Source organism: Trachurus japonicus, chromosome 7, assembly GCF_045865225.1.
Source record: "Trachurus japonicus isolate A0001 chromosome 7, Traja_1.0".
Taxonomy (NCBI): Eukaryota; Metazoa; Chordata; class Actinopteri; order Carangiformes; family Carangidae; genus Trachurus; species Trachurus japonicus.
The window spans coordinates 4957483-4985074 of record NC_140913.1 but is presented as its reverse complement, the minus strand read 5'-3'; the positions used below and the strand labels follow the sequence as shown (position 1 = coordinate 4985074).

The window sequence follows — 27592 nt, the reverse complement described above, 5'->3', positions numbered from 1 at the left end:
TTTATATTTCATTTTTATTTTAATTGATCATAATTTATTTTATTTTGATTGGTTTGTTTTAGCTTCTCTCGCCGTCGTCACATTCAGGCGTTACCATGGGCGTTACCCGCTTTGTCCTGACGTCATAAAAACGGTTCTTCCGCTGCCGGTAGGGTGAACGTGAATTGCCGAGAAGAAGAGTAGAAAAAAAGCAGAAGTGGTAAGAACTTGGAAACAAGCACAGGTTGGCCTTTTATGACTCAGAGCAGCGGCCGAGAAAAAATAAACTCGTTGTGTCCGAGATCTGTGAAAGCCGATCGACTCCCGGTAGGTTTGACGGCGCTCCCCCTCTTTGTACCGTTCATTAGCCGGCATGTGAAGCGGCGGCTAAGCCCCGGTAGCTAACGTGCTAGCTCGCGAGTAGCAGAGAAGCAAGAACCCGTTTAATTCCCGAGTTAACCAACTAACCCCGGTTATGCTCGGCATATAGCGACTATGTCTTCGTGCCGGTGAAATACACACAGAGCCAGATCGTAGGACTATATAACTAAATGTTTGTCGCGTTATCAGTCACGAGCTAACCGAAGCTAACGCTACGCTGGTTGAGTTCAGGGCGGGGAAACTGCTCCATGTCTGTGAGGGAGGCTGGCTCACGTTAGCCGGCTGTCGTGTTTTAGCTAAGGGAGAGAAACGGAGCCAGGCTTGGTGTCATCTTGGCCGTTAGAAACAGCGAACCGGCAACTAAGCAATTCAAGGGGCAGGCGGCAGCTTGCTGGTTATATACCCGTACATTTTGACGGCTAGCCGCACGGCTAAGCTGTTTTTTTCGCTAAGCTAAGCTGCTTATGACTCGGCTAAGTAGCGGTAGCTTCCTAGTTTGTGAACGGGCCCTGTTGCATTTAGCTGCTGTTGGTGCTGTCAGCCGGTGTGTCAGGAGAGGTCCAACTAATGGTGATGCACATCGGTAACAATCTGTCTATTGTTTGATCCATAAATCCGTGTCCGAGTATGAGTGACTTTGTCAGCAGTATAGTTCACTGAATATGTCCGTTTGTAGTTGTTTAACAGCCTTATTACTTTCCCTAGGATATGTCAATCCACTTATCAAGAAGTGGATCAATATTATCAATTAGGTCTCCCTCTGTTTTCTAAAAACCAGACATAAAACTTTTCTTGTTTTATCCAGTCAGCCATAAATCTGTTAAATGTACAATGTTGTTAAAGTAAGGCAGAAAATTGACATTTGAGAAGATGGAGATGTTTGATAATTTAACATAACATTTAAGGAGTAGCTATCTTTGAATTTGCCTAATTTCAAGAAAAGCATCGGGCCCTTTTCATTTCTTCTTTATGTCCTCAGGTGAGGCAGTTAATGGTGTGTGTGACAAGCTATTTTCTGCAATCAGAAATCAGAGTTCCAACCTGTATTTCGTAAGCCCGCAGTATCAAACATAACAATATGATGGCTGCTCATATGCTTAAATATTTTGACCGTCACACTACCAAATGTTTGAATGATCTCTTATTTAGATAAAAAATCACCTTCCACAATCAGTCTATTTGACCATCCATATACAACAGTTAACCAAGAGACCTGTTAAGCCTCCAGCTGTTACTCTCAGTTGTTGAGGAAAAAAGTTTCTCTGTTTATCTGCAGAGATCCAACAGAACATGATTTTGGATCTGGCAGATAGGTAGTTAAAGACAAATGCCTGTGGTCGTTCCGATAAGGTATTGATTTGGGTGGGTCCATTGTTCATCTCCAGTCTTAAGTTGAACGATGAGTATGATGATGAGACTAATGTCTCTAATTTATGTGACTATTTCAGTTATTTCACTGTTCAGTTTTTCTTTTCTTTTTTCCCCCCTGAGAGCTGGAATGGTTATTTCATCAGAAGCAGATTAATTGACAATTATTTTGATTATTTGGAACAATGAAGACATCAGCTTGGACTTTGAGATGTTGTGATGGCCATTGTTTGCTTATCTAATATTTTACAGACTTTGAATACAATTACGTTTCGTGTCTCTGTGCGGTTAACACAAACCTGTCTTGAAGTGGAAAAAGCCTTTTATGATGATGATGATGTTGTGAAGGATGCAAATGAACTGTTTTCGCTGTGTCATCTACTCCTCTGTTGGCAGGTGACCAATAATGGCTGTGAACGTGTACTCCACCTCAGTAACCAGCGACAACCTAAGTCGTCATGACATGCTGGTGTGGATCAATGAATCCCTACAGATGAACCTCACCAAGATTGAAATGTTGTGTTCAGGTAAGAGAGGCGTTTTTTTAAAAAAAAATTAATCTATTTAAAAAAAAAAATATTCCTCCTATTATTTCCATTTAAATGAGCTGCTGCTGCTGCAGTCTCAGGGTGGAGTGAGAGCTGGTGTTGGAGGAATGGAGGATATGAGCACGTGAGAGACTTTGCATTAGTGTGCGACTTCATTTCTTTTGCGGTTCACAGCAGGTTAAGAAGGCCCTGAAGCTTCTCTTTATATCACATCATGTGAACAAACAACAGACGTGGCAGTACGGCAGTTAAAGGTGGAGTCTGTAGGTCTGTTTGTTGCAGTTTGGAAACACAACATTCAAGTTGGGCCCCTGCTCTTGTGCTCAACTGCGGATACACAGTCCAAGTGAGGAGCTGGAGCGTCGGGCCCGTACCTGCGGGTGGTTATGAGCCATGGTCCTCCTACTTGTCGGCCGAGTCTGGGCGATGACAATCCAGCTCCTCAGTCGAACTGTATTTCCTTTTCTTCACTGCTAAGTGTCTATCCGCCATTTCTCCAAGCCCACGGCGCCACACGACCAACTTCACCTACGCTCTGTCATTGGCTGGGGAAAACACACCCACTCCCCGCCCAGAAACATCCTGACCGGAGGTGATGATTAAGCAGGGTTTCTTATTTATAAGTCTATATGTTGTTTTTTAGGAAAATCCTACAGACTCTTCCTTTTTTTTTTTTTTAAGGAATAAATCTGAGCACCTCTGTCGAGGCAGTTCTTATCAAAATTGTTTTCAACTCACATTTACATAATCTATGTTGCGTTAAATAACACAAACAACACTTTGTCTAATCCAGTACAGGTACTGAAACTCTACTATGTTAGACAGGATTTGGCAGTATAATATGTTTTTGGTATCTGGCTGCTGCCCTGTGAGGGACATCATCATCACTGGTTACAGCTGGTTCACAGGGTGACCCGAGGCCAACGGGGAAAAATGTAATCCTATTGCCTGAAAACTGCGGCTTCACACCCACCTGCCTGCATGAGCATGTGTTCTGCCTCCGCACAGGTTAATGTGTAAACCTTCAGTTTTTAAGAGTGTAATTAAAAGATCAGAACAGCAGGTACCACAGTTTAACCTAATCCCAGCTGGACAGACGTATCGAGTTCATATTGAAATAAAAGATTGCAGCCTCCTAGTTTAGGGAACCGAGTGATGCACTTGTAGAATAATTCCACTTCTGAAATAATTACCTTTTTCATCACACTCAGATGATCTTACAGTGAGCATCGCACTCCCATATAAAACACGACCGGGCAAAACAGTGCATGGGCTCTGATGATAACGCTGTATAGAAAGCTTCATGCAAACCACACGATAGGGCTGACCTCCAAAAGTCGACTATTCGACGATTCGATTCGGAGGGGTCTGATTCGACTATGAACCTCGTAGTCGAATCTAACCAAGACCGTACCATTCTGACTATATGGGGGTGCCCACGGCTGCTGAGCATAAATTGTTATATAGAATGTCTTTTTTCGTTATAAAAAGACTATTTTGATACAAAATCTGCCTACTTTCTGTTAAAGAGTTCAAAATTATGTGTGCGTTTAAACGGTAGTCTTAGCTTCTTACTACGTATTAATAAATCACCCACTGCAGTTGCACAATCAAATGAGCGGAGGTTTTTTTTTTTTTTTCAAATGAGCGGAGGTGTGGGGCGTCACGTGGCGTAGTGGTTAGAGCGGGTGCCCCATGTATAGAGGCACAGTCCTCGCTGCGGTCGGCCCCGGTTCGTGTCCCGCGTCGGGCGCCATTTGCTGCATGTCATCCCCCCTCTCTCTGCCTCCTCATTTCCTGTCTGTCTCAACTGTACTATCTATAAAGGCATAAAAGCCCAAAAAATATACTTTAAAAAAAAAAAAAAAAAAAAAATGAGCGGAGGTGAGCATTAGGACCGTCAAAGTCACGGTACTCAGAAGTCACTGCAGAACACACTCACGGAGTGGCAAAAAGACGAGGGGCAGAGCCGCCAAAGTTTAAAATCAAGGAAGTCTGACAGTCTAACTTTGTCAACATTTGTCATGCATGACCTGACAGAACAGCAAAACATTGTGAGGAATGGATACATCTGACTTTGACCGAGTTACATTCAAGAACCTGCTTTCAATCACGGAAAATAAATTAACTCCAGCGGTGATTCTTTTTTCGATGGATCAGCTGTGTTTACCGTTTCAAGTGTCAATAGTTCTGATGGTTAGACAGATGAATTAGTCTCTAACACATCCTAAAGTTTGACATGTCAGAGTTTTTCAGAAGAGGAACTTGTTTTTTTTTCCCGACTTCCGAGTTGTAATGAACGCACCATAAGTGTCGGGAGTCACAGCTGTAATCTCGTCCCTCTGCAGCCTGTCTGTCTCTCTGCCGGTGCCGCGGTCACACTGTGTGTGTTAGAGGATTGATTAACGTAGCCTAATGTACGGATTGTCGAGTCCTTCTGACCTCCGTTTGTTTTGATACTACATGTTTTACCCGGTTTCTCTGTGTCCACGACCACCGCTATCCTTCATCACGTTGAGGGATGTTTGATTTGCCACTCACAGTCCGAGCAAAAGGAGCGTTGTCCAGGGCAATGTAACATAAACGCATACCCTGGCTCACAATGGCTACTAGGCAAGGCAAGGCAAGGCAAGGCAAGGCAATTTTATTTGTATAGCCCGTTTTTACAAACAGTTTGTCTCAAAGGGCTTTACATGGCATCGTAACAACATCCTCTGTCCTTAGACCCTCACATCGACTGAGGAAAAACTCCATGGAAACCCTTTTAACAGGGAAAAATCGGAGAAACCTCAGGGTGAGCAACAGAGGAGGGATCCCTCACCCAGGACGGACAGACGTGCAATGGATGTTGTTACAGACAAGAAAACAGTTTACAGTTTGTCACAGAATGTGCGAAATATGGAAATGTACTAAAAATCATCCAAAGTGTGGAAAATAAATAAAGGTATTTGTTTTACACCTACCATATTTTTTGGGTGTTTTAGCTCTTTTGTTTGAAACGGGAAAAAGTCGCAAATTTGCTGCTATCTAAAAAAAAAAAAAAAAAAAAGGTTCGACGATCAGTCGACTATGGCAAAATCTGACGAATCAGATTCGACTATGAAAATCCTTAGTCGAAAACAGCCCTACCACACGATCACAAGACTGAGCACTCCGACCTGTGTGGCTGTTTGATACCCAGCCCTGGTGTGCGTTTGTTTCATTTAGTTCAGAAGATCAGAGGAGCGTGTGTGGTGACACTCCTGTTTTGTAAATACGGCTCATTTATCCATGAGCCAGATGGTCGGCTCTCAGCTGCTGTTCAAAAGGTAGTTTGTCGAAGAAGATGATTGGACATTTGGAAGTGTGTCATCAGTGTTTTAAATAAATAAGCATATCTGTTTTACATGAAAGGGCGATGAGCTCTATTTTTACCCATTTACTTTTCTTTTAGGAATCCACCATTTCTGAACATGCTGCACCCAAAGGGACTGGCCCTGCAGTGTTTTTTAACTATACCCTTTTGACTTTAATGTGTAAGATTTTTCTTTCTTTCTTCTGTTATCCAGGTACTGTCTACTGCCAATTCATGGACATGCTGTTCCCCAACTCTCTGCCTCTGAAGAAAGTCAAATTTGGTGCCAAACTGGAGCATGAATACATCCACAACTTCAAGCTCCTGCAAGTTTCCTTCAAAAAGATGGGAGTGGACAAAGTGAGTAACAACACGCGGCTGCATGTCAAATTACAAGAGAGACGGCCGGGGGAATTTCTGATATTAGAGGGCAGTGGAAGAGAAGTGTTTAAAGCTCATTTTCATAACATGCATGACACAGGATGAAATCAGTTAAATGGAAAAAGAAAAAAAAAACTCCACAGGGCTGCAGATACGACTGGATGGATGAAATGTAAAATACTGGACACACCTGCTCAGTCACCAGCAATTGAATGTCTAAATCTTCATATGGGACTGTTAAAGGCAATGGCTACAACTTTTTCATCAAAACTATGAATTTTTCAAAAATAATACAGCCACAGAACATCTAGAGGGGTGCAGAATAAGGATAGGGTTATTTTACAGATTTTTTTATAGTATATAAATAGGGATGTCCCGATCCGATATTGATATCGGATTTATGTCCGATATCAGCCAAAAAAACGAATATCGGATTATATCGGACTGAATCTAAAATCTCCGATATAAACGCTCCGATAAAAGCAGTCCATTATTCCGCTCCAGCACTTCTGTCCCATATGAATAGGTGACTCTCGTTCACACTCCAACACAGTAGGTGGCGCTAACGCACCTTTATGTTGGTGCGCCGCCGCCAGAGAAGAAGAGCGGCCGGCTCCAGCATGCAGAGATCACATGATCACAACAACAGCGTGTGTGCGACACACACAGACACACACACCGCTAATAAATGGTAAATGCGCTATATTGCTCTAAATGTACAGTTAAAACTACCGACGGGGTCGGTGGTCAGATTCTTCTGGAGGAAGACCAGCTGGTCCACATGTTGTGCCGTGTTACGGTGCGTTCACACCGGGCGCGAGTAACAGTGCTAAAGCTAAAGCCAGAATTAAATTAACAATGCTAATTTCTGTTAGCCCGTCTATGGCGTTTTACATTATACGTTAGCATTAAGCTAGCGGGCTTTATGCTTAGTTGTGACACTGGCTGTGTGTTTTGAACGTTGTTTCAAACTATGTGGGTTTGATTAAACATCTTTGATGCTTAAATATTGCTGCTTAATATATTGCTTTACTCCTCTTTTTATTTTATGCATGCCATTTTTACTGAAGGGCAGGCTAATCTTCAATTTGGAGTGACAAATAAAACCTTGAAGCAAGAAGATTTTGCCTTTTGTTTGACATTGATGTACATACAGTAATTCAATAACAGTTGTAAATAAGGTTTATTTTTTAATATTTTACAGTTCAAAAGTAAGCTCACTACTGTCTGTCCCATAGAACATGACAGCGGCAGCCTGTCAGTCAGCAACAGGAGGACTCTCCTTTGTATTAGAATTTGAAAAATATAAATCGTTTTTTTTCACCACCCCTAATATCGGATCAATATCGGTATCGGGCCGATATTGAAGGCTGCAATATCGGTATCGTATCGGAAGTGAAAAAGTGGTATCGGGACATCCCTATATATAAATAATTGTTTTATAAATTTTGATGGGTCCAAAATATATAAATATGTACATCTGGTTACGTTGGCAACGTCGGCATGCAATGATCTCTGCACCAACAGCATTAGTACATTGGTCCATGAGGTGGAGCTCAGGGGGGGCCAGATCCTGATAGCTCTGTGGAGAAATGACATCGTGCTAATGCTAATGCTAACTAACCGTCAGCTGGTTCTGTAACCAGGGTTTTTCCTGCGTTCAAAATTGCGTGGCGGCCGCCTCCACCTTATTTTGTGCCGCCCCCAGCGATATGCAGGGTTTTTTCTGCATTATAAATTTTGAGGCGGCCGCGCGCCTGAATCTTGATTGAAAATCAATGAAAGCTCAGTGGCGCTGTTTTCAACCAGAGACGTTCTCAACTCGACCGCAGCAGAAGGGGTGCGTTTGATTTAAACTCCGGGCCGGGCCGCAAGGTGACGTCGACGCGCTGCTTGTGTGCCCGCGGGGGCGGGGCTCATCGGGGCTCCGCTCCGTTCAGACGTTGTGCTGAGCGTGAACCAACGCACCCCACCAGCGCAGAGCGTGAAGAGAGAGAAGGAGACGCGGTGGTGTCCTTTGCAGCTTGGTGACAGGACTTCGGGTACCCGTAAAAGCCGACTCCCAATTTACGGCTGCCTTAACAACAAAGAGCTGCCGCCTAAACTAACGTCTTAAAAAAATAAAAATGTAGCGATAGTCCCCGCCGCCGTGACCCCGCGATCCCCCCCCCCCCCATCGGACGAGCGCCTTCATTCATCTCCGCATCTTCTCACACACATACACACCACAGAAAAGCGCGCATGCATAACAGCAGCGCGCGTGGCGAAACCTAATACGGCACGGCGCGCCGAATCCCCCCCGACGATCGATCGATCCGCTCGCGCGCACCCCCTCCCCCCGCCAACAGGACAGACACCACCTTAACTAACACATTTTCTGGGGGAAACACTGAATAACCATGCTAGCGTTTCACCAGCTCTCATCTCCGCCAGTCAGCCTCTCAACCTGCCGCCTCTCTCGCGTGCGGGCGCACCGCACGTAAACACACGTGAGGAAAATAAATAAATAAAATAAATCACACCGGACCCAAGAATGGTGCAGACATGAACACACCTCATATTCCACCTCCAGAATGCCTCAGCACAACCATATATGGTCAGCACGTGCATAATTAAGTAGCCATGTGCGCTCTGTGGAGCAGCAACAAAGTAACAACAAAGACAACGGGCGGAGAGCGTGATTCACCCGGAATGATGCTACGGCAGACCTGCCCTCGCTTTTGAGGTCGGTTGTGAGAAAAATGCCTGCTGTCCAGACAACTGTGTTTTTTTAAATATACTTTTTTTTTTTTGTTCTTCATCACGCGATCGACCCACACTGTCTTCGCGATCGACCGACGTAATGAGCACCCCTGGTATAAGCATTGTCACGCAGCAATATGGGACTCCACTCCCCCCCCGCCTCAGCCGAAATTTTGGCCAGGAAAAACCCTGGTAACGTTTCTGGTGCAGACATGATGCTGCAGGTTTGTCAGGTTCATCTGCAGGTGAGTTAGTGTGAAATGATTCAGATGTGTTTCCAGTCTGCTGTCAACACCGGAGCTGCTGCTCGTTAAATACGGTTAGCGTTAGTTTAGCTTTAGCTACTAGTCACTCCCTGTAGGCCTACTGGCAACCAGCACAATTGAAGGTTGTCGCGAGAGCGGGCGAGTGTGAGTGCGACACCTACTGGCCGGGAGGAATTAAAACTTGTAGCTCACACCTTTTAAATTAGCGCTACTACCCTCCTCTTAAACCGAGGCTACATCTTGTGCCCCTTCACAATAAAAGCCTTTGTAGGACTGAAAGCTTCCATTGGCCGACCACTGGAAGTGTTTTGTATTACAAAGATGGCACATCTTAAAAGCAGTGGTCGTGGTTATGTTTCTGAATAGTAGCACTCGAAATGAGAGTGGTGAGTCGGTGACTGATGTTGCTTGATTGTTTAGGGTTAGTTTGCACTTGGACCAGATTAATCAGGCAGCCCCCTGCTATTTCCCGTGGTGGGACACACACACATGCTGAAACTACACTCGACTGTTGTGTCGCTGAAGAACAATGTGTGTGTTTGTCAGGATTGCCTAAACGCTTGCACAGCTGCGAGTTGTGAAATAGAAACAACCGTACACAACAACCCCTGCAACTACAAAGTGGTTTGAACCCCCTGATCTGGTGGTTAGCAGTTTGTCAAGTGTTTTTTTTTAAGTCTGACGTCACCACCGGCCCGTCGCTGCTGTTTGACATGCACACCGCCGCTCCTGTTATCCCCTCCCAACCAGCTGGGCTGCTTCTGCTGATCCGCTCATGAGTCATTTTGTTTTATTAGCGCTTTGTTTGTCCGTGTGTCGTCTGAGGAGGACGGTCAGAGAGCAGTTAAACACCAACACATACAGTGTGCAGTGCACAGATACAACTGAAAGGCTCCACTGTATTTTCTAATCCCTGTACTTGAGTCAGATATTGCGCATGTGGCAGAAAGTCAAACTCCACCTTTTTTTTTTTTTTTAAAGCTGGCTTGTGGAGTTTATACATATAAAACAATGTCCGTTACATTGCAGCCACTGCCAAACGACTTATTAGGATGATCATTGAACGCATCTCCACTACACAACAGTCCCTGGTTTACCCAGGAGCGCAATTGCCTCTGAGGAGCGACTTTCCCGCGCTGTCGCACAGGGAATTACGCATGCAGCGCAACACGTTCGGATTTGACGTAGGGTTTAGAGCGCTGGTAAACATAAGAGAAGAAGAACATGTTATCTTATTTTTGTCTAGTCTGATATGCAGCCGGTGGAAGCACTGCACTGCAAGCCACCGTGCCACCGTGCCGGTGTTACACCGGAGAGGAGGAGACCCGACAGCGGATTCGTCCCGCCCCCCTCCCCCCCGACACGCACCGCACCGTAACTGGAGAGATCCGCCCGGTGAGCGCGTTCAGAGTCGACCACCGTACCCCCCCCCCCTCTCGCTGACCTCCGCGGTCCTGGCCCGCACAGGTACCAGGAGACCAAGACCCCCTGTCATGTCGGTCCTCCGCCCTCTCTGATCCGCCGCAAGTTGCAAGAGCCCCGCGGAGCCCAGTCTCTCCCTCCTCTCCCACACTTCAGCACCTGTCCTGGGCTACAGCTTGGCTCGCACTTACACACATTTTGGAGGAGGGAGGCGCGTCACAGCATCATTTTTATTAAATCATAGTTTTCTCTAAATTAAGACAGTGTGCGGGACTATTTTTCACCCAGCCCCCCAAAAAATGTGGGCCTATGTATAAAAATATGAAAATAAATTGCGTGTAGGCCTAGATATCGTTTAGGGATTTTTTTTTTTTTTTTACTAAACGTTTACAGTTTCATTCCGTGTAAACGTTTACACATGTATAAGGTCACACCCCTAAATAAATGCCAAAGCTGAATGACCACAACTTTTTTTTCTCTTCCTACTTCGCCAGTCACCTGGTTGCCTGGTTACCTGCACTTACCGTTCGGAGAGGGAGGGAGGGAGGGAAGGGGGGGGTTCAACGTCATCGAACGGCGCAGGCTGACTGTTGCAGTAGCCTACTCGAAAAAAAACACGGCTGATGGCTCGTAATGAGCAAAACTCCACAGGGCAGCTTTAAATAAGAACTTCATATTGTCATATGTGAAAGGCAGGGCAGCTGTGGCTCACTCATCCTTTTGTCTTCAGACTGGGCATGCAGCTGCTTGTGGGACTATTGACAGAGCCGCTATAATTTATTCATGGGCTTCCTGTTGTTCATTAGTTTTTTAAAGACCCACTCCCGTGAAAATCGTGTTTTTTGAGCTTTTCACATGTTCCTGTGGCATTTTTCTTGTGTTAGAGCACATATCAGCAGAAAAGGAAGTGCAAAATTGCATTTCTGAGTTTTTCTGCCTTCAAACTGCTGTGAACCAATGGCAGACGCAAACTGGCAGTTTCAGGGAGACTGGAGTTGAGGGTGTCACAGCTCCAGGGGAGGGCACTAGTGCTACAAGCTCCCGCCCCGCTCTGCATCTGGCTCAGAGGTGAACGGCTTGGCAGCTCGGTGTAGCTGTCAAGGTATAACAGGTATAGCTCACCTGGTAGAGCAGCTTGCACTGTGTGCAAGGACTATGTTCCAGTCTGGGATCAAATCCCAGTGTGGAGTTTTACGCTAAACGCACTGAATCTGTAATTGTACAATGTCCAGCTGTCAGCAAGCGGGGGGTGGGGTGCGAGGAGGTGGCTGGGCGGGTGCAGAGCAGCGCAGTCTCCGCCCACCCTCCAGAGGTGCATTGCTAATGTGCATGGCTAATGAGCTGCTTTTAAAATGGCCGAAAAGGGTCGCGGGAGTGGGAATTTAAGTCATTGCTGTATCATGGAGCTGAGCGCTGTTTGAAGGATGTCACCATATAGATTTTCTTGGTACGTTTATTGTCAGAAGTAATCACAGTATTACGATTATCACGATTATTTTTGCATTAAATAATTCACAAAACTATGAATGTGCAAAATAAATTAAATGTAGTCAAAATATAATGACATTAATAAGTACCTATTTAATATGGGACCAATTAATAATACCCCAGGGGAAGTGTTTGAAATATTCAAGTCATTAATGGTCATCTATACCAAATGTTTAAGTTTATTATAATCTTTTTTTTATATTACAAATGACACGCTAATATTACATTTTCTACCAATTCACTGTTATGTTCGATAAATGTACCAGTGTCTATGCATGTACCTTTTTATATTAGTGCACACCTGCCGATATTTGTTTCCGACATGACCTTTTTTTGGAAAGTGACGGTATTTAGGAACCCTTACGATTAACTTATTGTGATGTTTAATACCACGATTAATTGTAAAAACAAGTAATGGTGACATCCCTACTGCACAGCAGAACACCATCACTGTATTTATTCATGTTCAGGGCTCTAATCCCTGGCATTGTGTCTGTGTTGTGGACTTTAGCCTCATTCCAGCTTTGTGAATGTGTATTGTCTAATGATGTTGATGATTGGGTTTACTGCTCAGCCTTTCCCACCAATCACTTGCGTTTTACTGCTTCTCTCTCTGTGGCACCAGCACAGAAGACTTTTTTTTTTTTTTAGTAGTCAAGCACACGTCTTTTAGAATCCAATAAAAGCTTTACATTGATTTTATTCCAGCCTCATTCCCTCACTGACAACACTGAGCTACAGACAGGTGATGAAAAAGAATAAAGAAAAAGCAACGTGGGCATTTAGTCTCCAAGCCCAGTGGTTCTCAAAGTGGGGTCCAGGGACCCTGAGGGCTCCATGAGAGGGTTCCAGGGGGTCCCCAACTTTTTCAAAAAATTTGACCACATTTTTTTTTTCCAGAAATGTCTTGAAATTTTTCTAAAAAAATTCACGCCATTGGCTGTTATTTGAACATATACATTGACTAAGAAAGTAACGTTATCCAAATATTTGTGTATATCTGGTGTTTGTTTCAATATTTTGTCCAGTCGGGGTCTGTGGTCTAATTTGTGTCGGTTTAGGGGTCCTTGATGTAAAAAAGTTTGAGAACCACTTAGGGCTGACTAGGGGTTGCATGACTTCAGATTTTTTAAAGTCGACTCTAATGTTATGAAAGTCGAGTCGACGTCGACTAGTCGCTGATGACGTCATTCATATTTTTCCCATCATAAATCACAGGAGGAGGGAAATGCTTTGCAACAATCTGTATTCACTGACAGACGCGCATGCACAGAAATGAGTCCACAGAACAGCAGCTTTATAAACAACAAGCTGTAAATCAGTTTGTTTTTCTGTAACATGCACTCCTATACAAGTGCAAAAGATAATACTGTAGCTCCTGTCCGTTAAACAATTAGGGAGGAAAACGACACACAGGCCTCGTCACCATCACAGTCCTGCTCACTCACAGTGTCACTCACATTTTTTTTTCTGGTTGGTTGTTGCTGTTGTTGGTTGTTGTTGTTGTGCGCGACGTAAAGCTGTCGATATGAGCGGAGTTTTTTTTTTTTTTTTCTAATTGCCGGCAGCCCGGACACACTGCCCGCGGAAGCACAGCGCCTCACAGGCAGCAGCTTCTCCTGCTCTCTCTCTCCGCGCCGGTCAAACATCAACCCGTCTGTATCTGCTCGGTTTTCCAAACACAGGTCTGTCTCTAGCGCTGTATGGATGTGTGTCTTGTGTGCAGACGCAACTGACAAATATCTATAGACGGACAAGCAAACTTAATCATCGTTTATTTTATTTTGAAAATTGACCGGATTCCCTCGCCTTTTCTGTGCCCGACTTCCTGTCTGGTACGATCTCGTTCTATCCAGCTTGACGGCGCTCGTATTTTTTTCATTTAGCGCACTCAGCTGTTGTTTCAAGCCGCTCCTCTTGTAGCCTACTGTTACATGATCAGCGACTAGTCGACGTCAAGCTCAAAACGTCATTGTGGAGCAGTAAAGTCGACTAGTCGATTAGTCGAGTAGTCTGTGCAACCCCTAGGGCTGACCCAAAAAAATCGAAGCTTTGTTCGTTGCCATGGTAATCGATCATGAAGTCCGTGATCTATTGTTTTTTTTCTCTTCCTTTTTTCCTTTTTGACACCGGTTCTCATCGCCAATTGTTACATTAAAATGAGTAGGCGATTTGGCATCTTGGAAACCTGCCTGATTTTGGAGATATGGAGTGTTTGTTTGCCATTACTTTCATTACCCCCCCCCCGGTCAGACGTTACGGTCGCCGCCGCCTTCGATGATCAAAATAGGATAATCGGGACAGCCCTAGAACCACTGTTCTAGATGGTGTGTGTGTGTCTAACATGTTAGACCACAATCTCTTGTAGGTCTTCAACAAGGTTGAAATCTGAACTGCTTAGGTCATTGGATATGATTCATATCGTATTCATGCTCATCCAATCATCTTATTGTCTCCCACTGATTTGAAGTTTTTCCTCTTTGTTTATCTTTGTTATCTCTTTGTTTTTTTCTTTCTTTTTTTTCATATATATATATAGTGTGTGTGTATGTATGTGTGTGTGTGTGTGTGTGTGTGTGTGTGTATATATATATATATATATATATATATATATATATATATATATATATATATCTTTTTTTTTACTATATCAAAGCATTTCAGTAGGTGTTTCATGCTGCTACTTACTAAATGTACATTCAATGTACATTTAGTCAGTAGCAGCAGCATGAATGTTGTTTACAGCGCCGACTGAATGAAGTTACACTGTGCGTCAGCTGAAAGCCTCATGACTGAAAGTGTTTCCCCATCGGTGGCTGCTCTTTCAAAATGATTTGGAGCAGATGGACAGAGTTGACCACTCGGTTCCTTTTTGGTCTCTAGACCAGGGGTCGCGTTAACCGGATATTTTCCGTCATTGACCGTTTTTTTAAAACGGTGACGGAAAGATTTTGAGGCCATCCGTCATTTTGACAGATTGCAATTCACAGCCATGGCTGTCTGGCCATGTGCATTTGTTTACAATGAAGCCGGCGGATAATCCTAATCAATAAATGGAGCGGTGGATAACGATATAAAACATATACAATGTCACAAAGTCACTACGGTGAGAATTAGATTAAAAAAAAACAAAAAAAAAACCTCACAGCTGGCTGGTGCGCTCAGTAGAAAACGCTGTAGTACATCCTCTAGGCCTGTGTGGAGCGTGTGTGCCACACAGAAACACTAACAACAGAGAAGAAGACAGAAAGCTTCCCCGCAGTATTCAAACTCCTTCAAGTGGATTAAATGTTGACTGGGAGTCGTGTCAGTGCAAATATGACGGTCGATAATGATTTAACGGGCGAGATTCAGCTGCAGTGTCCGAGGGACCGACAGTAGTCTGCTGTTAAGTTACGTAGCTGTAGCTACACAGCGGTGTGTCTCGGTACAGGTAGAGCGGTGGGGGTAGGACATTCGCCGCGCACAACTCTTCTAAAGGTAACGTTAAGCCTTCTTTTAATGTATTTTGCCCGCCGTGGCATTGTTTATAACACTTAAAGCTTAGTGGGGTTTGTTCCTGTCTGAATTTATGCTGCATCTGGCTGTGTGGTCTATAGCTTCAGTTGTTTCAGTGATGCGCAATGGCTGCGTGCGTGCGTAAAAGAGAGATGAGAGGCACAGAGAGAGAGAGAGAGAGAGAGAGAGAGAGAGAGAGAGAGAGAGCTAACGCCAGTGCACTATGCGGTGCCTATGTGAAAACATGCTACTTTGGATGTTTTGTTATAACACATGGGTTCGCATGTTGACTGTTGACAGAAAACTGATGTCATCTAACGTTGTATTTAGATGTTGAGTGGCAGAAAGTGACCCCCGCATTCACTGACTGACCCACGGTTAGATGTGCTCTGACGCCGACTCTGCTCCGGAGCATTCTCTGTTCAATTTGTTTGGACTTGATATGAATTAAAATTGAATGCTATTGAATATGGCATTATTATCATTTTTAAAAAATTAAAGTGACCGGTAAAAATAGATTGACGGAATTTGTATGACCCCGTCAGTCAAAATGACCGGCAACGAAAAAGTCTAGCGCAACCTCTGCTCTAGACCGACTCACTCCTCAGAGCTTTAGTTACTTTTTAGAAAAGCAATAAATCAGCTCAAGAGCTGTCAGCCTTGCCCAATGAGCACAATGATGTTTTTCTCTGCACAGTAGAGTTTTCAACGGGCCTAAAAATGACAAGCCCAGACTCATCGCAGCCTGACTCACTAGCATTAATCCTCAGCCCGTACCCCCAACAACAACAAAAAAAAAAACCTGAAGTGCCTAGCCTGATGCGTCATTATACCACATTCTTCTTTTATCAGATAATCATCACCAAAATGAACAGTGCCGATTCAGTGCATTTTTACAGTAAGCAACACACAATAGAACCAGCTAGAAGATGTGCTTTATAAAAAGAAGAACTCTACTCCACAGGCCTCCTCTGCGTTTCCTCTTTTTTCTTTTGAAAAAGCGGAGCTTGACAATTAAATTGGTCAGCTGGCAACAGATAACCATCAAGTTTCGTCTTTTTCAGTTTCTCAGATGTGAAGGTTTGCTTCATTCATGTATGATGGTGAGTTGCAGTACTGAGAATCACAAACGTTAAATGCAGGCAGTTATTCTTCTCTCTGCTCTCAGATCATTCCAGTAGACAAACTGGTGAAGGGGAAGTTCCAGGACAACTTTGAGTTTGTCCAGTGGTTTAAGAAGTTCTTTGATGCCAACTACGACGGGAAGGAGTACGATCCAGTGGAGGCGAGGCAGGGCCAGGACGCCGTGCCCACATCCAATGCCACCATGTCGGCTCTCAACAAACCCCCTAAGAAGGCCCTCAGTCAAGGTCAGAGCTCAGCTCCATCAAACCATAGAATGAGCTGGTTCGCTTCCTCTGCTGCTAAAAGGTGACATTTTGTCTTCTGCTCCGTGTCTCATCAGCTCCTCAGAGGCCACCCGTTGCCAAGGTAGCGCCCAAGTTGGCTCCTGTCAGCGCAAGAAAGCCTGGGATGGGAGGAGGAGACGAGGAGAGGGCGGAGCTAATGAATGAGGTCAGTGTAGCACCAATCAAACGATCGTAATAGAAACATCAATTACCATAACTTCATACAGTGTGGAAAATGTATTTGATTCCCTGCTGATTTTCTAAGTTTGCTCCCCCACAAAGAAATGGACAGTCTATAGTTTTTATGTTAAGTTTATTTGAACAGAGACAGAATATCAACAAAAATCCAATTAATATCATCATATAAAGGTCATAAATTCATTAACATTTCAGATGAAGTGAAATAAGGACAAAAATCAGCCTGGGATCAAATACTTATTTTCCCACTGTAGTTATACAACAAATTAAACCACTTTCCACATGAATAAAATGAGTGTGCTGTCATTAGAACAGGTCATGTGAAACTGGACTCCCAGTGTGATTTGTGTTTGTGTTTTCCACAGGTGGAAATCCTGAAGTCTACCATTCAGGACATGGAGAAGGAGAGAGACTTTTATTTTGGTAAGCTGCGGAACATTGAGCTGATTTGCCAGGAGAAGGAAGGCGAGGGCGACCCCACACTGCAGAGGATTGTAGACATCCTCTACGCCACAGACGTGAGTTCCTCATCCATGCTTTAGCTTTTTAGACAATTATTTATTTTCATGTATTTTGAAGATGAAATAATCACTGGTCAGTTTTTCAGAGAGAAGATTGGTTTTAAAAAAGACATCATTTCAACACCTTATGGAGACTAATAGATTATTATTACAGTAACACACATCATAATGCTGCCCAAATACTCACTAGAACACCACGTCTTCATTCACCCGCCTCAGAAAATAGTCCCCAGTGGGCGTCGTATATGGCTCAAGCAGTAAAGCAGGCAACCCTTGCTGCAGCGGCCCTGGGTTCAATTCCACCCTGCGGCCCTTTGCTGCGCCATTACCCCTCTCTTTCCCCATTCCCTGTCTCTCCAGCTTTCTTGTCAAAATAAAAGCATAAAAGCCTGAAAGAAATACTTAAAAGAAAAAGGAAAAGGAGGAAATACTGCATCTATTGGGGACTATTTTCTGATTGAATAAGGCTTGTTAAAAAAAAAATACACACAATGAAATAATATGTAATATATTGAAATAATGACTCATATCTTCAGGAGGAAGAAATAGATTTGGGGCTAAGTGCCAGCAGCTGGCTGGGACAGAGGAAAAGTGTTGAGGGATGGTGTAACATGTTGATTTGTTGACATTAACGTAAATATAGAATATAAGCAGGCTTGCTGTTTAAAATATCCCCAGCCAGCCAGTGGGCTCTGCATTGCGTTCTTAGCTCAGTACCAGATTAAAGCCCATTTGCTCTGTTGTTAACAACTGCTGATGCCAGTGTGAATTCCTCCAGTGGAATGGCATGCAGCGCAGTGTGCACTGCTACTCGCTGTGCACACTGTGTTCAGTGTTCCCGTGCACATCCGACAAATAAAGATGTTAGAGAGGTTTATTCCTGATGAAGGCTGATTACGGCTAATAACCAATTACAGTGTTTCCTCTAGGATTGTTTTAAGCGGCGGGGGCAGGACATCCCAACAGCTCGATAAAACGTTGAAAAATTTGACGTGTACACACTAAATGCACAACGTGAAAGCTCATAACAAACAGCCAGTCACACCCTTCGACAATGGAGTGTACTGAGAGTGACATGTGAACAGCCAATCATCTAACAGACAGCCCCACATGTGGCTCATTGAAACAGCCATCAGCCCTATCATAACCAACACAGGCAGGATTATGTCCATTAGAGGCTCTTAAAAGGAGTGTTCAGCTTTTTTGAAGTGGGGTTGTGCAGAGGAGTGCCGAGGAGTACTGGGTGAGTGGGTAGTTCCAGATAAAAATAAAAGTTTTTCCGACCAGCTGATGAATTGTAAATCTTTAATTTATATCGTACTCTTGAACTGGTGTATTATTTTGAGACGGGACTTCTTTTAGGCAGCGAAAATACGCTGTTTAATCGTCCCCCATTCACAACAGTGTACTGCCTGTGTCTTGGTGCAGCGCGATGAGCTGGTGTCAGGGACAACGTACAATAGGGTTGGGCGGTATGAGCAAAATCTTATATCACGGTATGAGTAATTTCATATCACGGTAACGGTATATATCACGGTATGTTTTTTTCCCCCTGTAAATTCAAGTGCTTAAAATAACCATACTGTCGCATTTGATCAATTTCCTCTTTTATTTTTTAACTTGGATTTCTATTTAAAAAAACAAACAAACAGGAAACATGTCAGAGCAGTCTTGCTCCAGTTAGTGCAATTATATAAAAAGAAATCACAACATCACAAATTTGCATTTTACAAAAATGCCTACGGTCTGTGCTGTCTATGGCTGTTCAAACAGGTCAAACCGGGAAAATCAAAAAAGTTACTTTAGAGTTCCTAAGGTAGTAAGTAACCTTTACAGTCTATGGTAGTACGGGCTCAAATGTCAACAACTGACGGAAAAACGGTGGGTGAGAGGGACGGAAGTGACCATAATAAACAGTGTCCTATGCTAGCCTGTCCTACAGTAAAAATGGCACATAGAAAGAGGAGTAAAGCAATATGTTAAGCGGCAATATATATTTAAGCATCAAAGATGTTCAATCAAACCCACATAGTTTGAAATAACGTTTAAAACACACACAGCCAGTGTCACAACTAAGCATAAAAAGCCCGCTAGCTTAATGCTAACGTATAATGTAAAACACCATAGACGGGCTAACAGAAATTAGCATTGCTTATAACCTGACTTACTCCTCTTCTGAAAAACTCTGACAAGTCAAACTTTAGGATGTGTTAGAGGTCTAATTCATCTGTCTAAACATCAGAACTATGACACATGAAACGGTAAACACAGCTGATCGATCGAAAAAAAATTACGGCTGGAGTGAATTACTTTCACTTTTCACTTTTTCGTCTTGTTGGGCGGGTCGGGCTGCCTCCGTTTCCTCGTGACTCCCACTCATGGATGTATTATATTATGCTCCCACTTCTGCTTTCACTCTCCGCCTCCGCCATGATTGTTATCACTCCGGTAAGCCTCCGGTAACGGTAAAGCTGTTTCTTCTTCGTCGTGCTGATGCAACCACGCCAAGCAGTCTGCTGCAGTGCCGGCTCCCCCGTGTGTCTAGGCGGTCTAACTACAGTGACTTCAGAGAGATGCCGCAGACATCTGCTCTTTCTCCGGTATAAACGGTATTGCAAAATCTCTACCGGTAGACATTTTATACCGTCACACGGTATAATACCGTCATACCGCCCAACCCTAACGTACAAAATAACAGTCTCGAAATGATAAAAGATGCTTTGTACCGGATGTAGCTTACTAGCTACTTTCCATCCGTAGTCCCGGGGCAGGTGAGTAAGAACAATAGAAAGATAATCTCCCCTCAATCTCCCCTCAAGAAGCTTGTGCTTTTTGTCAGGCCATCATTGCAAATAAGAACCTGTTCTTAATGATTTTTCGCCTGGTTAAATAAAGGTTAAATAAAATAAAAAATAAAAAATTGTCAACTGACATATGTAATATATAAATGACAGACCAAACATCCATACACATGTGCATATATACACCCGCTCACACATCACAAACACATTTAAAACATATTTCATATCGGAAGGAAGTAGAAACATACAATTATTAAACATACCTGCAAACTAGTCACCTTTCGGCTATAATCGCAGTTTTTCTGGTCAACTGGGTCATTTACGTGAATCGTGCAGAACCGGGGAGTTTTTCAAAAAGGAGGGCGGGGGGGCGTCGGTGTCGGCCGGCCGGCGGGGGAGTGATAGAGTCTTGATAAACATATCGGACAGCTTTTATTTTGAAATGACACGCGGGAAGTTATCTGATGTATCGGTGGAACGCAGAAAACTATGATGACAGGCGCCTTGGATAAAGCGTGTGTGCGCATCGGGGCCATTCAGCTGTAGCGTCTTTTGCTCACACACTTTCAATGTAGGCACGAGTTATGCACGCGGCGCGCCACACATTCGCCGTGCTTGTTTTTTCATGCACGTTCGCGGCACACAGCTCCATGGACCTGCTTCTACCGCTGGTGTTCTGTCAGACCGGTTCTGCTCCGTTTGAAAGGCGAAGGAAGAACGTATGTGGAAAGACGTGATACACACTCATTTTATGTGCTGTAAACGCATTTTATGTGCTTTTCAACCCCCAGGCTACATACAATGCTGTGAAAAAGTATTTTCCCCTTCCTGATTTCTTACTCAAACTTGTTATTTATCATCAAACAACTTTTAATAGCCTAGACAAAGATGACTGAAGTAAATATAAAATGCACTTTTTAAATTATGATTTCATTTATTAAGGGGAAAAAAGCTATGCAAACCTACCTGATCCTATGTGAAAAAGTAATTGCCTTCTCTTGTTAAATCATGAACTAACTGTGATAAACCTTTTTTATTTTTTTTTGGAAACTGGTTCAATGTCACTCTTCACATCCAGGCTCCAGTGATCCATGGTGAGAGCATTTATCCACTAATGGAGAAAGCTTGGAACAGTGGTGAAAACCAAGATGGCTGACCCATCAAAATATTATACAAATAAATAAAAACATTGTGTGACAAATCTGCAAAAAAGTAAGAAATCAGGAAGGGGGCAAATACTTTTTCACAGCACTGTATTTAATGGAGGGGGGACAATACCTGATATTCTCGGCTGTAAACAGTAGGCTAAATATAATCATAGAAAGCTGAAAGCCACAGGTCATGTCTGTTCTGGTGTAGTGGTGTAATAGAGGAGTCCAAACTGATGCATAATTTTTTGTCAAATAATGTGAACATTTTCTGCAGCTGACCCCACCTGATTGAGGTGTACTTATTCTCTCAAAGCTGTCTTTTTAATGAGAGATTTGCTCTCTGTTTAACTGGGAACGCTCCAAAAAGCATAACTATTAATTAAAAATCTTCTCCCGGGGATGGGGGGGCGTTGGTTTGGTTTTTCGGACCTTGTCACCTTTTTTACTCTCTGGAGTTTGCAGGTCTGATTAAAATGTAGAGGCTACAGTCCTCAATGCAGGCGTCCCCAGTTCGAATCCCGCGTCGGGCAGACCTTTCCTGCATGTCATTCCCCCTCTTTCTGCTTCCCCAAAGTTAAAAATAATTTAGGATTAAGATTAATGCTAACATGACTGGTTTCTTAGGATACATTTTTTGACTTCCCGGCAAAAAATGTTGAAGTCTGTACAGAGTTTCAGATAAGTTGTGAGATTGTTCGATGATACACTATATTACCAAAAGTATTCGCTCACCTGCCTTTACTCATTCTATGAACTGAAGTGCCATCCCATTCCTAACTCATAGAATTCATTATGATGTCGGTCCACCTTTTGCAGCTATTACAGCTTCAACTCTTCTGGGAAGACTGTCCACAAGGTTGAGGAGAGTGTTTATAGGAATTTTTGACCATTCTTCCAAAAGCGCATTGGTGAGGTCACACACTGATGTTGGTCGAGAAGGCCTGGCTCTCAGTCTCCGCTCTAATTCATCCCAAAGGTGTTCTATCGGGTTCAGGTCAGGACTCTGTGCAGGCCAGTCAAGTTCATCCACACCAGACTCTGTCATCCACGTCTTTATGGACCTTGCTTTGTGCACTGGTGCACAGTCATGTTGGAAGAGGAAGGGGCCCGCTCCAAACTGTTCCCACAAGGTTGGGAGCATGGAATTGTCCAAAATGTTTTGGTATCTTGAAGCATTCAAAGTTCCTTTCACTGGAACTAAGGGGCCAAGCCCAGCTCCTGAAAAACAACCCCATACCATAATTCCTCCTCCACCAAATTTCACAGTCGGCCAAGTGATTAGGACACCTGATTCTGATCATTTGAATGGGTGAGCGAATACTTTTGGTAATATAGTGTATGACAGATTTAAAAGAAAAAGCAGATTAAGCAAAGGCAGAGCTAGGTTTAGGGATGTTACAATCTCCACTTGAGACAGATCTTGAGGCTCTGATTTTCAATGGGGGAGGAGCAACATTATGGATTATTTTGTACACTAAACGGACATCAGAACACATCATTAAATTATTGAAGCTAAGCATTTTATATTTAAGTATTTCACAGTGATGATACTGTCATGATTTTCTGTCTTCAGGGCTTGTTTGTGGAGTGACATGATGGGTTTCAAGACAGATGTACTTGCCTGAGACCAAGAGGACATATAATAATTATAATGAGACAAAATCATGGCATTGAAATAAGTTTTAGAGGCTTCAACTGTTAATGAATTCCTGATGTTTCTAAAGTTGATACGTTATATTTCAATGTGTGGCTCATTTTTGTTGATATGGCTTTTGAATGTGAGAGTGGGATCTAATATCACACCCAGATATTTGAACTCATTAACACTTTATAGTACTTAATGGGCATTTTTAGCTCATACAACCCCACTTTTATTATTTTTCGATTAATTGCCCTGCCCTACATCAGTATGGTGATCTCACTGAACAACTGCTGATATTTAACTTGTGTTTGTGTTTGTTAATTAGTCTTCCAGCGCAACCTGTGTGCGTGCAGCAGGAGAAGACTGACAGATGAGAGATGGTGAAACGCTGTCAAACACTATTGTGACAGACTATGGCAGCCTGCCACCGTCTCATTTGGGCTCGCCATCAATTAATGGGAAACACTGTTTATGTACTTTCACATGTTGATTCCTCAGCTCAGACACACAAGTTGGTTCAATAAAAAGTTAACTTTTTGTAACTTAAGTTTTTATTTATTTATACAGTACCTTTCAAAACCCATCATACAAGGTGCCTGACAAAGACAGGAGGATGAGACCGGCCAGACATCGAATAGAATTGAATATACTCATATAAGATCAAGGCCTTGTCCACGTAGAAGCTGAGCTTTCCCAAAATGAGCTTTTTCTTGTTCCTTCTTAAAAGGTTTTCCATAAACGCTGCATTGTTTCAAGGAACATCTGTGGCCTGGACTGGCAGTAGTGTGCCTCAGGTTACAGGTTAGAGAGGTGGGGCTATGACAGAATCATTTCACAAAAGAGGTGTCCGGGGTGCAGTGTTTTGAGATTTACTCCACCAGTTGGACGATTCTGAATCGATGCAGCTATATCACATAATCGATTTTTTAAAATTCAAATAATTCATTCAAGTTTGATGATGTTCACATACAGAGACGATGACCTGAGGAGGGGCCGTAACGTCTGGGGCTAATGAAAGTAATGGCAAAAAAAACACTGCATATCTCCAAAATCAGGCAGGTTTCCAGGATGCCAAGTAGCCTAATCATTTTAATGTAACAATTGCCGATAGGAACAGGTGTCAAAAAGGAACAGAACAAAAAAAATCAATCACGGACTTTCATGATCGATTACCATGGCAACGAACGAAGCTTAGAATTTTTTGGGTCAGCCCTAGAAAATATGCTTTCAGTTTACAAACATTCTGATGTTGATGCGAGGCAGAGAGGAGCGTAGGCACCAAAATGTACTGTGGACTAATAAATAAGCACCCCTAATGATTTAAAAAAAAACAACAAAGTTTTCTCCTCTGAGGCAGCCGGGCATAAAGATGCACATCTGCCCCATATGTGCATCTTAAACTCCAGTCTCTACTCTTATTATCCACCTGATATTTTGTCTGACAACGCTGTGTGTCAGTAATGTGGACTGTCTGACGGACAGAGTGCATTTATGCACCGGCTGCGTTCTGTCCGTCAGACATGACGTCGTTTTATTTTTATTACAGTAATCAGTTACCCGGGTAAGACCAGGTTAGGTTACTCAGCCAGTGTAGCCGATGTTATCTGGCCCTCTGCGTTGTGTTTGGTACGGACTGCCCCAGGTGGGGTTTGAACCCTGGTCTCCTGCATGGCGGGTGACGATGCAAACCGCTGTGCCAAGAGGTCAATGACCGCTTAGCAGTCGGGTTTTGCACGTCCTTTATGGGTGAGTGAGTGGACTCGGACCCTCCGTTACACCAGTCTCCTGACCAAGACACCGCAAGAATTAACTTACTGACAAAACCCTACATCTTCGATGTGGATGCAGATCTGATGGTGATCATCCATCATCGTCATACTGTAAACACACAGGGTGGAGCAGATTTTCTATTTTGCTGTAAATAACAGGTTCCTCCTCGCTCTGTCAATTGGCAGCAGCCTCGCAGCAGATCCTGAAACTGTGACTGTGTTGACGTGTTGTAGATCAGGTGGTCGCAACAACAGCTCAAACCATTGACCATCTCGTATGTCTCTCTCCCACTCCCTCCCTCCCCCTCTGTCTCCCTCTCTTCAGGAGGGTTTTGTGATACCGGATGCTGAGGAGCAGGAGGAGTTTTAATATTCAAGACTGCAAGCAACTTTTCACGTAGATGCCCCGGTCTACAAACGAGATCCTTCCCCAAGCCAAGACAGCCAAGTTTGGTTTCATAGCCAATGCCAAACCTGATCTCGACTTGTGGCCCCCGTCTCCCCCCCTCCAACCTCCCCTTCCCTGAACCCTGTTTCCTGATCTGCCGGACTTCCTCCTCCTCTGCCGCAACCGTACAGCTCCACTTCCCCCTCCTTCATGAAACATCCTCTACCAATAATCGACGAAGACTTAGGTCACTGCCTCTTCTTCTCTACACTCCTGTCAGTCTGCAACAAGTCCCAGTACCCCCCCCTCCTTCCCATCCTCCCATCCTCCCCTCTTCCGCCCTCACCTGTAATCCCAAGCCTTCCCAAAACCAGATTGTGCTGTGTAGATCTGGTTTTTGTAACGGACTTCAGTGTGAACAACACAGTGATGTTCTTTGTGTGTGTGTATACATGTGTGTGGGTGTGTGGTTGTATGTGTTTAAAAAAAAAAAAAATTTAATTTGAAACAAATCAAAACATGAAGAACCTCCTTTGAAGACCCGACTGTCAGTTCATCAATCACTTATCCCAGACTAAACCCAAACAGTTTTGTTTAGTGTTGGACAGCTGTTTGTTGCAGCTGTTCGGGGCCTCGGCTGTCGACACCGAGTTGGATTTGCATGTGTAGAAGTGAGGAAAACAACATTCCCAACTAGAAAACTTTTGAACCAAATCTGAGGTGTAGTTTGTGTTTTCACTGACTGGTCCCAATTTGAAACTGTAACGGTCAAATTTGATCTTCCAGAACTTCAGACGACGGCTACATGAATGAGAAGCAGCCACACATGCAGACAGTGAAGGGCTCAGGGTTTAGTCTGGGACAAGGCAGCAGTCCCGTCTTCTCTTGGCCTTTTTTTTATCCACCACCAAGGACACCATCTTTTTTTTTTCTTCTTCTTTTTTTTGTCTGTTCAACTTTATGTAAATTGATGCTACTGTTTATCACATTGATTTCCTCCCATTTTATTTTTCCACTTAGTTTGTCTTGTTTTCTCTGTCACTTTTTTTAAAATATGTGTTTTCCCACACTCACTAAATGATCACTATGTTGGAAAGATTTTACTTGTGTGCAGAAACTTGTTTTTTGTTTTCCAGCCGCCACCAACAGAGAGGGGGGAAAAAAGGGGGTTTCATATAATAATAATAATAATTATAATACAAAACATGGCTTCTGTTTTTCCCTTTAGCAGATCAGCTGTCTTTTCACCACCCACTCGCTCCCACTCACCCTTGGTGTTCACATTTCACGCTTCGTAAACGTGCAATTCTTTAAAACCGGGAAAGTGGCTTACTCCTTTTGCTCAGTGTGAGATGACGATGTTTAAAGCTTTTGCAGACGGCCGCTTTTTTTTTTTTTTTTTTTGGATCAACATGCCAGTGTTTAGTTAAAAAAAAAAAAAAATAGAAAAAGACTGCACGATCAAAAATGATTGTTTTGTACGTTTTTTTTTTTCCTTTTCTCTTTGGAAAAGTCTATTCTTAAGGCAAATGCACTGTTTTATACCAGTGGCCTTTAATCAGCCCCCTAGCCAACATTAACCAACACTGTGAGCTCTGACTGTGGCTCGTCGGTGTATTCACCTCATGTAGCCGGCCACAGTGGAGACCGTCATCTAGATCGATGTGGGATCAATATAAAACTTAAAAACTAACACTTGCGACACGGAAAGTGTTTTCCTTTCTGTGTGTGACGAGCGTTTTTCCCTTGTTTTTGTATTACCATGCTCTGATTGACCAATTTTAATACTAATATTGTTATTGATCTAATTTGAGACCAGTTTTTTTCCACTGTACATGTAAAGACCCTGTTAACAGTATCTTGTTGTTGGAAAAAACAACTTTATCAATGGCCTTATTCATAAATATACTTTTTTTCATAAGCAGATATTTTTTATTTTATGTTAATGTAAGTCTCTGCTGTTTTTTCGGGTAAGTGTTTGTACTGTTACAGTCCTATTTTTTAAATGTGTCCTGGAAATGCAGAACATCGGAGGTGTTTTAGACAAAAAGCTCAGACGTGTGCAGGGTGCTGGAGACCAGCTTGTCTTCCATCAGACTCTCATAAAGCAAAACGTATACAAATATATTCACGATATTTCATGCTAGCTGAATTGATTTGAAGGATTCCTGGTGAGTTGTTTGGTTTTGTTTCGTACCGCCTGTTTGTTTGTTTCCACGGTGAAATGTAAATGTAGACTTTTATCACAGCTGCAGACGTACAAAGTGATTTTTCTGTAGAATTAAATTAAAGATCAATTGGCTTTG

The 27592-nt window shown here is 43.2% G+C and overlaps 1 protein-coding gene across 2 annotated transcripts; it reads left to right on the top strand.

The window, feature by feature from the left end:
* The first annotated feature begins 135 nt into the window (after window positions 1-135).
* mapre1b (microtubule-associated protein, RP/EB family, member 1b) lies at window positions 136-27592 on the top strand. Of its 2 annotated transcripts, none has more exons than XM_085780877.1 (7): window positions 136-199; window positions 2125-2255; window positions 5825-5970; window positions 16576-16777; window positions 16873-16982; window positions 17380-17532; window positions 25224-27592. In XM_085780877.1, exons 2-7 carry the CDS (start codon window positions 2135-2137, stop codon window positions 25266-25268), a joined length of 777 nt encoding a protein of 258 aa, XP_085637003.1. In that variant the 5' UTR covers window positions 136-199; window positions 2125-2134; the 3' UTR covers window positions 25269-27592. The 2 variants fall into 2 exon arrangements, with proteins under 2 accessions (XP_085637003.1, XP_085637002.1); XM_085780876.1 differs by having other exon boundaries at window positions 136-306.

Coding starts and splice junctions, on each gene's coding strand:
- mapre1b (XM_085780877.1), top strand. CDS start 2,135: ATGGCTGTGAACGTGTACTCCACCTCAGTAACCAGCGACAACCTAAGT. Junction 2,256..5,824: donor GATTGAAATGTTGTGTTCAG/GTAAGAGAGGCG, acceptor TCTGTTATCCAG/GTACTGTCTACTGCCAATTC. Junction 17,533..25,223: donor ACATCCTCTACGCCACAGAC/GTGAGTTCCTCA, acceptor CCCTCTCTTCAG/GAGGGTTTTGTGATACCGGA.